General features: G+C 39.2%; 1 protein-coding gene across 1 annotated transcript in view; it reads left to right on the forward strand.

The window, feature by feature from the left end:
- lama2 (laminin, alpha 2) overlaps positions 1-10,743 on the forward strand; it is a 228,005-nt gene that overhangs the window by 177,214 nt on the left and 40,048 nt on the right. The window contains exon 40 of the mRNA XM_013910321.1: positions 7,578-7,740. Coding sequence (XP_013765775.1) covers positions 7,578-7,740 — 163 coding nt within the window. The remainder of the gene's footprint in view (positions 1-7,577; positions 7,741-10,743) is intronic.

Here is a 10,743-nt window from a genome sequence, read left to right on the forward strand (position 1 = left end):
TTGTTCTGTGTTCACAATTGTTCATAATACCCAGTTTTGACAAGTTACCCAACACCACTGTTTGAAATGTAGCCCCAAACAATGATAGATCCTCCACTATGTTTTATAGATGGCTGTAGGCACTCACTGTTGTACCTGCTTCTTGACTCCATGTATACATCTCTTTATACATTTTAACAATGCCTTGTTGCAATGTCTGCTTCTTGTGCAATAATGCACACCTCTTACTTAAAAATTGCTTCTTCCACTGAGATGGTTTCTGATGAGGCTTTATTGAACAGTACATGGATAAACTGAGGGGCCAGATGAATCTCTTACATGCTGTTAATCTGCTGTAGTCTGCCACTTCTTCTTTGGATTATCTCTTGTTTGCTTGGCATATCTCGGACTGCCAAGCATTGCCTAACGATACAATTTCAAACTAGTTGTTTTTTACACTTGAGTGATTCATAGTTCAGTGTTTATGGCCTTAACATACAAGAAAGGAAGAAAAAAACATTCTTCTGAAAATTGTCTGCTACAAGAAAAGGACTGAAAATAAGTGAAAAGCAGCCAATATCCAAATAGACATTTTGTAAGACCTTTAGAAAGCCTGGAAAACTGTTGATCAGGAACACTTTAAGAAGTTACTCTTCCTCCCGAGAAGAACGGATCAACATCTTTGCACAATACTGTACTTATTGTGGGTTCTCAGTCATCCAGGTCATGGTAGAAGCTTGGAGGAAAAAGTACTGTACTTGTTCAATCACAAATGGTAGCTTGAGCAGCATTGCTCATGCATACACAGATTCATGCTTCAAATTTTTTTTTTTTAAGATTTATTCCCACATTGGCCTTTTTTAAAATATATTTTTTTCATGGTAAATGTTCAGCTCCTGCTCACCAGCTCGTTGCTGTGGTGCTAAGTATGTACTGCAGAGTGGCGTTTAAAGGAAAAAACAATAAAGAATAAAACAATAAAGAATTTTTGCTGTGTCTTGATAAGAGGCAAGAGAGCGGTGAATCAGAACGGTAACGTTGCATTTCAGAAAATTAGAACAACAAGCTTGTAGCTCAGAAGGAAATCTTTGTAGGTTTAAGAATTCAAACAACCCTGCTGCTTTGATTCACTGTTAATAGAATAATATTGGCTTACAGCACCTTTAAATTAATTTTCAATTAATTAGAACCAAAATATTTTCACAACTTAAAGGTATTTCTTCACTATTATTTGTTTGTTTGTTTGAGTTCTTCATGTGGTGTCTTTGTTTAACCACGAATCATATATTATCCATGTAGCCACAGATTTAGGGATAAGTACTGTCCAAAAGCGGGATGCTGGTGTAAAAGAGTCTCTCAGGACTTTGCAGTTTTTTCCAGATGGTTTCCTCCAGCAGTGACGACTTCAGGCAGATTGCTTCTTTCTTTGGCTCTGTCTTACGCACACATGCGCCCACACACACTCACACACAAATATATACTCTGCATATGTAACTAGCAGGTCACTCAATTCAGCTCCAGTCTCCTTTTTTTTTTTTTTTTTGCTGGTGCAGCTGCTGCATCTCCTCCTTCAGCTCTGTCAACAGTGGCTTCGTGACTAGCTTGTGATTAGTTTTCTCCTTTGACTCAACACAAAATAAACACAACAGATGATAACTCAAGTATAAAAGAGGTTTCACTGCTTTGTTTAGGGATTCCAAGCCATTAGCAGTCTTCCGTGTGGGAGTGGACGAGAATTGAACGTGTAGCTTTTGAGCTTTTGTTTAGCCAAAAGTGCTTTTTTGCTCGACACTTTGGTTGTACTAGAACCCTTCATGCTCTTCTTTACCTACTATTACAGCTGACACCACATTTAGTCCCTGTTGTTTCAATATTAGCCTTAAAGTGGACTACTACACTTTTTCTCTGGTAGTGTGTTGCAGTGGTAGAGTCTAAATAAAATGGACAAAGTTTCGAATAATGAAGTTAGTTTATGTGCAGTTTATGTGCAAGTTATCCCTATAAAGACTTTGAACTATCCTAAATGAACAGTTTCGAACAATCGTTTGTACTCTTGGTTGTGTATGTCACTGAGATTATATCCCTGATGTGGTTATCCCTGGCACATGGCTCTGGCTGTGGGAAAATCAGCCTATTTGTAAAGCCTCTGTTTACAAGGACCAGCCAGCAGTGAACTGGCTATGTGGGCACTAGGTTAAACAGGTTGTTGCCGACAGCGGGTGGACTCAGGTCCAGTGTAGGATGAACTGTGAAGAAAGAAAAGCTACTCCCCTTTTTTCACATTTAACAAAGTAAACATCAGTGACACAATTCAATGCAGTGTGCCATCACCAAGATATTTTTTTTAACCCACTGCATCTTTGGCATTAGAAAAAGCTGCCGATTTCAAACAGTCTCCACTCACTTGTTTTTGAACTCTCATTTTTAGATAAACTTTGCTGTCACAAAAGTGTTTTTTTTCCCCCTATTCTGAGTTTTTTTTTTTTTTATTACTTGTATTCATGCTGGCTGGAAAAAGGTGTTTTAGTATGGACAAAAGACACAACCCTTTAACAGAAAAACTAAAAACACTGCAGCTCCATGGTAACCACCTAAACTTTATCTGCTGATAAAAGCTCCATAGCGAGCGAATAAGTGGATCTTGAGTGCAGCTTGGTTTGTCACCTGTTTCCACAGTCGCTCCCTGTTGTCTAATGTGTTGTTCTCTGTGTTTTCCCTTTCAATAACTGCTCCAGTTAGACAGTCAAAGCTTTAAAAAAAAAAATATATTCTTGTTGGTGAAAATGGTTATATATATAAAATAGTTATATATGTGCGTGTGTGGCTCTAGTTTTAGTCACTTTATCCTGAGCAACTCTAATTGAATTCTACTTAGGCTTAGCACAAATAAATCTATTTATAAGTGGCTCTTCCTCCCCTTTGCTGATATTAGGTGGGAACAACAAACAAGTGTGCTCTTTCTAAAACTGTGTAGTCAAATAATGAAATATTTTGATTTCCACTATGAAAATTTTATGGCTTGTGTGATGAAAAGAAAGTTACTAAACCAACCCATTCTGGCTGGCTGTGATGAAACTGTCCTCTTCTTGTTGTTGCTCCCAGCTCTCTGGCCCTCTGCCTAATCATTGTGTGATTATGGTTGTGTGCGCGCAAGTGTTTGTTTCTGAGAGAGGAAAAGAGAGACTGTGTCGCAGCTCACTGGATGATTGAGAGCAGCAATTAGAGACTTAATTAGTGGCTATCACAAACGCGTGCGCATGCACAAACACACACACACACACACACACACACACACACACACACACACACCAGATACACAAACACTGATGCCAATGTACACACACATTCATACAGCTGCGCATGCACAGCCACACACATGCACACACATAATAATACTGTACACACTTTTCTCTGTGTGCGTGCCTGTGTTTACTAGATAGCATAATATGATTCCATCCACGTTTTAAGTGTTTAATTGGCTTTTAAATCCTACTATGTAATTATATGGCTGTGACACACACTTACAAACTCATAGACATACGCACACACAAATGCAACATGCGCACACATACACACATGCAGTACAGCTGTTCATTAGCATGATGGCTTTACTTCTGTCTTGGCTCTAATCACGGCATGTTTACATTTTAAATGAGCGGAAATGCTGCATTGCCACAACTGCGCACACATACACTCAGGCCCACCCGTACACAAACACCTTCCAAACACTCACATACTCCGTTTAAGTTTGAACTTACTTTAATCATATTGTGTTTACATTTCAAATGAGAAAGGATTGCAGCATTACAGCAGACACACAAACACACATTCAGTTTTTCCCTCTTCTGTTTTCGTTTTGCATAAGCAAATACACAGACACACTTCTCATTAGGGTTGCAGCAGTTTGAATAGCCATAGAGTCTCTTTTTTTTTTACTGTATTTTAATTATTGATTAGTTTGAGATTTCACTAGCTGTAATTTAATTAAAGAGGGGCAGACATAAACTCCTTTGCTTTGAATAGAGCTTTAGCGTGTGCATTTGTGTCTTACTGTCAGACTTTGCCAAAGACAGAATGTCCATCAGGTTTGGCGTGTTCATCTGTTTGGCTGTGGTACATCTCTGTATATATGAAGAGGATTTCTGTGTGCACTTCTCAAACTGTCCCTAGCATCCACTTCTGTCACACCAGTCCTCTGCATGTCCTCCTTCACTCCTATGTGGTCGTCCTCTTTTCCTCTGGCCTGGCAGCACAGCATTCAGCAACCTTTGTCCAATACATCCACTATCCCTCCTCTGCACATGTCCAAACCATCTCAGCCATGCCTCTCTAACATTATCTCCAAACTGCTCAGTCTGAGTTGTCCCTCTGATAATTCTACCTATAATAATGCTGTGGACTGAACAGGCAAGATAATACTTGAAAACACAGTGTTTCCATCATTAGATTAAAGTCATACAGGTTTAGAAAATTCAATCTGTGGATGATGAATTTAGTATTTTGTGCAGTTTCTGTCCACTACTTTAGTGATGGCTGAAATTTCTCAGCAGCTAATGGATTGCCATGAAATTTGTGCTGAATCATTTGCTGAATGTTAGAGTGTCCACTATCCGTTTTGTAAATTAACAGTTTGCGTGGTGTGAACATTTTCAGAATGTAGTTTTACTTCTTTGCACTAAATAGTAGGGCTGTGCGATATGACCCAAATCTCATATCCCGATATAAGAATTCTATCGTCCCAATAACGATATAAATCACAAAAATGCAACATTTTCTGTCATTTCTGTGAATCTCGGGCAGCTCGACTTGCAGGAAGTGTTTCCAGCTGCGCGTCATGTAGCTGGAGTCGAGTGTTTTAACCGATGCATGAAACTACACATTTTTAGACATAAGTTGTAACGGCTGCCGTTTTCTTTGTGAGTATTTATTACACGGCGTGCTGCGGGGAAAAGCCTGTTCTAACGTTTGAGTCTAAGGTTTATTTTTTAGCACCCGGCCGCTCTTTTTTACTTCTCATCTGTAAATAACCTGCTCTTTCACGTGATTATGTTTATTTTGAAAAGTCTCAACAGGATCTTGAGTAGTGATGTGCGGATCGATCCTGAAATATCGATTCCTCCGATACCAATCATTTATGGTCTAGAATCGATTCTCACATTAAAATATCGATATTTTAGTAATATCATTCGGATTGTCTACATTCAAAGGAACTACTTCCTCTTCCGCCTTTCATAGTCATGTGCGAAATACGGCTGTATAAATGTCTCGCAGCCCCTTGGCGTGCACACGCACAACAATGGCTGAGCCTAATTGGAGTCATGTGAGGACTTATTTTACCTCCACAAACAGCTGAGACGTGGTTTGTGATACATGTGGCAAAAAAGTGCTCCAAGAGTGAGGTGTTGTGGCCATACTAGGGCTGTTGGGGGGGAATACATTTTACAGTGTTTATTTATCGGATAAAATACGTTAAATGTTTGGCCGACCCGGAAACAGCGGGGGTGTCCAAATTCAGAGGCCGCTTCCACCTGAGGACCCGGCCTTCGCGGTCTAAAGAAAGCCGGGTAGTACGTCACGAGCTCCCTCGGTGGAGTGAAACTCTGCCGTCTGCTCCTTGCTATCTAAAATATAACCGGGCGCTGGCGTAAACACTCAATCGTCTCACACTTCTGTTTAATCATTTTCTGTTTGACGTTTATTCAGCTGTATGAAAACCCCAGAGGAACCCTCCCGAGGGATTAATAAAGTTAAATTTAATTTAATCGAATCTAATAACTTTAATCTCAGCCAAACCGATTTACTCACGAACAAATAAAACACTGAAAAAGCCAAACAATAACATTTTTAAGTTATCAAAGTGACTTATATATCATGTTTAACCCGAGTAGCGAAAGACCGCGGGGGTTTGAAGACGATATTTGAAGTTTACACAGCTACATTCTCACCTGAAAATATGTTAAAAGTTTTTTTGCGACCCAGAAAGAGAAATAAGAGTAATATTAAAACCAAGTAGCTGCCGCCATTGTTGGAAACTGGAATTGGCTGGGCCACGCTATGAATTCTGCGATATGGTTTTTCAATTTTGTTGTCCGGGTGGAAAATCGGGAAAAATTCGGGAGAATGGTGGCTCCGGGAGATTTTCGGGAGGGGCACTGAAATTCGGTATTCTCCCGGAAAAATCGGGAGGGTTGGCATGTATGGTTGTGGCAACATCACTAACCTTGTCAAACACCTCAGAGTAAATCATATCACAGAATATGACGAGCGTATGTTGAGACGAACTGAAGAGGAGGACAGGGACAGGTGCTGCTAGGGCGAGACAGACGTCTCTCACAGAGTCCTTTAGTGCTGCAGGCAGGCAAGGTGTTCAAATAGCACAACTTCAGTTTTTTTTTAATTTCTATATGATGAACTCTGCATTATTAAGTGATAAGAACAAGTAATCTGATGTCCTGTAATCATTATGACGCTATAATTTGAGATACAATAAATAAAATACGTTTTTGTACAAAGTATCAGTATTGTCGATACCACCCTGAATGTTACTTGGTATCGGATCAGAACGGAAATCAGTGGTATCGCACATCACTAATCTTGAGCTTTATTGCGAAAGGTTTATGTGGAACATAAACAAGCGGAAACGCGATGCTGTTACCGTCGTTGTTGCTAACCACAACGCATAAAAACAGGCGCTTGTCCGTCCGTAGTGTGGTTATATAAAATATAAGAGAAAGAGAGAACTTTAAGAAATGAATATAGCCACTACAGTGACCATCAAAACGATGAAAAAATATTGCCGTAAGCAGTTTATTTTGCGACACCACGAAACAAACGATAGCATAAAATGAAACGATAGACGTTTTTATATCGTCATCCGGTATATATCGTTATATCGAACAGCCCTACTAAATAGGACATTTTTTTCATGTTTTTAACCATCTTTATGGAGTTATTTTGCTTACACAGTTGGGCTGTATATTGCCTATACACTAAAAGGAGATTGACCCTCTTGGCTGTTTGTCTTGTATATAACAGACTAACTACTGAAAATTGTCAAAGAAGCTGATCATGGTGACAAACGCACAAAGAACTGACAGAGAAATCTTTAGCTCTGATAAATAGATTAGACTCTCCCTTTCATGCACCAAGCTCTGGTGTGTTAATGTTGTTTTTAAACTAAATTTGATCATCTAACAACTGAAAATACCCAGATTATTTTCCCAGGAGAGAGTAAAAAATAAAACTGAGCTAAAATATAAAGTGAATATGTCATTACAGGAATTGCTGGCCAGTGTATAAACTGATTTCATAAGATGATTACGTGTCAGTGGTGTGTTTCAAAGCTTGTTTTGAAGTTTTTCTGCTCTTGGCTGCTGAAAGGTTTGTTAGCGAAGCTAAGCAGAACTGTTAAGGTGGCTAAAATAAAAACATCCGAACTTGATAATACCTATATATTTAAAATATAAAAGTTCATTATTAACCCTGAGGAAATTTCAGTGAATCTGAAATGCTTGTAAAACTGTGACTGCATGAATTGAGTCTGTCCACCTGCCGTGTTCTAGATTCAGACTACTTTCACGTTGTGTCTTTGTCTCCAGACCTCGAATCAAAGGCTGCTGAGTTGAATCAGTCTCTTTCACGGAGAGGTGGAACTCCAGAAAAAAGCCTGAGCGAGATGAAGGAGGAGATCCAGGCTATGCTGCATGAGATGAGGCAACGACAGCTGGGAAGGAAGAAAGTTATTGCAGAGGAGGAAAACAAGTATGGAAACACATGAACACATATGTACAGAGGTCATGTTTTTCTATCTCACTCACACACACACACACACACACACACACACACACACACACACACACACACACACACACACACACACACAAAAGGAAAACTAAGTAAACAGACCAGCCATTGTTTTAGACATATGCAACGGAGTGTGTGCAAACCATAAGGTGGTAATATACAGAGATAAAACATGCTAACAGTCATGTCTGAGTACAAGAGAAAAAGTGAGCATCCATGCTATGGGCACTTTTTGAGGATGCTTGATGTTTCTCTTTCTCGCTGTCTTCATTATTTTTATTTTATTTTTTGTAAAATTTGTAGATTCAAATCACAACTGTTATCTCTAGGTGCTTTATAGTGGAAAGAAAAAAACCTAGTGTAAATCACATCAACCAGACAAATAAATCTATGATCAAGCATTGGGTGATGGTGGGAAGGAAAAACTGCCTTTTATCAGGAAGAAACCTCCAGCAGAAGCAGATTCAGATAAAAGCAACCACCTGCTGTGACATGTTTGGGGGGGGGGGGGGTGAAGCGAAATGAAGAAAGGAGAACAGGGGGAGACAAGACGAAAAAGTCCATGTGGGAGAGAGAAGACACAACAGTGCCATGTAAACACACAAAGAATAAATTGAGGTGAGTGGAGATGAAGTGCTCAGTACATCACAAGTCCTGCAGCAGCCTGGACCTATATCAGCATAACCAAGGGATGCTGAGGGTCATGTGATAAAGCCAAAAGTTTAAGCTTCATCAAAAGGCCAAAGTTTAAAGTCTAATCTTAAGTCTGTCTACCAAATTCAAACCGGGAGCTAGCTCCACAGGAGAGGGGCCTGATAGCCGAAGCCTCAGTCTCCCATTCTGCTTTTAAATACAATATGAACCACAAAATGCTCTATTAAGATAATATAGTACTACTGGCTCTTTAAGATATGAGGAGGCCTGATTGAGGAAGATATGAGCGGACTTTCTACAGTAAATGGGATGGTTCTTTTATAGCACTTTTACTCTACTTGAGCACTCAAAGCGCTTTATACAACATTATACATCACCCATTCATTCAAACACTTTTTTCTGTGCTTAAGCGCTTTCTGTCTAACATTCAAACACATTCACACTCAGATGGAAGCATTGGAGAGCAACTTGGGGTTAGTATCTCGCACAAGGATATTTGGCATGCAGACTGGAGCAGCCAGGGATCAAACCACCAACTTTCTGATTAGTAGATGACCTGCTCTACCACCTGAGCTACAGCCACCCCGAAAATGTGAGGAGAATGATTTTAATTCAATTGTTGATTTAACCGGAAGCCAAAGAGAGATGCCACCATCTGGGAAATATTATCTTGCTGCAGCATTTTGGATCAACTGAAGGGTTTTCTGAACAATCTGGTAATATTGGATTATAATAGTACAGCTTGAATATTCTGAATGCTTATTTAATTCACAAACTCGCTTTTCAGCATCAATTTGAAACATGATGTTTCTAAATTTAGTGATAATAAAGAGATAAAAGAATGCAGATGAAAGAAATCAACACATTTGTTTGATGTGACTCCAGGATTCCACCTACCAGTTATTTTGCTCTCACTTGTTCAAGACTTTGCATTTACTTTGAGCTGTTTTTACTCATGAAATTGTGAGTGGTGCCAGGACATTGTTCCAATGTGTACAAAACACTCTGCTTCAGAGATTTTCTCTCACTTGTAAATACTCGGTTTGATTTTAGCAAGGTTGCTGCCTGGGTAGAGTGTGCAGAAGGCAGGAAGTAAGAAACACATTCGCTTTTTGCAAAATCACCTTTTGTATTGTCACAAAGTGGACATTTCTACTTATGGTTTGCGGTAAATTAGTTTGAAAAAAATTAAACTTGTGTGTAATTACTTTGTAAATGCACTATGTTTGTTTCTGGCCATTTAAATAAAGAAAATTCTGCCGCGTGTATTGATAAAGTAAACTGCAAATGATGTCAGACTTGATATTTTCAAGAGTTAGAAACTAGTTTCATTTAGATTCTATTTGTTTATGGAACTTTCCGTGAATGCCGGGAATAAAAGAAAATCACCTTCATTTGTAAAACAACACTGCACTGAGTATTTGGAAAATTGTTAGGTAATATGTAGAGGTTAAATTAAGCAAACCCATCATTCCTTTGTGATTGATTTCTTTCTTTTTTTGGACATTGGGTATCAGATGTAAACCACTCCCACTTACAGAGATATGATTGCTATGTGTCCTAAAGCCCTGTTGATGTTTCCCCCTTTGCGTTCCCACACTTTCTGTCTCTCTCAATGCATTTGATGGAATTAGTAATCTGTTCCCGTCTTCCCTCCTTTGCTCCCTCTCTTTGTCTGTCTCTTTGAGCAGTAAATGTTGACAAGGTCGATGAGTTAATTAAAAGTATCACCGCGGGGGCAGAAGCGGAGAAAGACACAGCCATACAAAGAACAGGTAGTGAGAAGAAAAGTCACAGAGGGACAGGGGAACAGCTAACAGATGGACAGCGAGTTGTGATGGCATAACATATGAGGAAAAACAGAGACAAAGAGAAGTTGCCACTGCTATTCAGTGACTTGCCTGTCAGTTCACAGTGCATTATTTCACTGAACCCTGAGGGGAGCAAAGAAAACGCTAGCAAAAAACAAGTGCTAAAATGAGCAAAGCTGGCACAATTATGCATACTGTTTATATTTCATCTAGATATGCCAGAGTTCAAAAACTTTGCAGTGTGCTGCAAATGTTACTTTCATTCACATGCAGCATTAGTATATAATGATGTTGTAATAATTAATTGTTAGATGCGCCCGTTATATTTTTTTAACTTTGACTTTCTCTTGCTATTCTCCACAGGGTTCATTAAATTGTCATCAGATCAAATCATTACCTTCCATATGTCCCTAAAATTATATGAAATTGTCCTCTGAGTACTCTTAACTGGAGGACACTAGATCCTTGTAGTCCTTTTTAATGCTGAAGGTGAAAA

The sequence above is a fragment of the Pundamilia nyererei genome, unplaced genomic scaffold (assembly GCF_000239375.1).
Source record: "Pundamilia nyererei isolate P.nyererei 1_Seehausen unplaced genomic scaffold, PunNye1.0 scaffold00041, whole genome shotgun sequence".
Lineage (NCBI taxonomy): Eukaryota > Metazoa > Chordata > Actinopteri > Cichliformes > Cichlidae > Pundamilia > Pundamilia nyererei.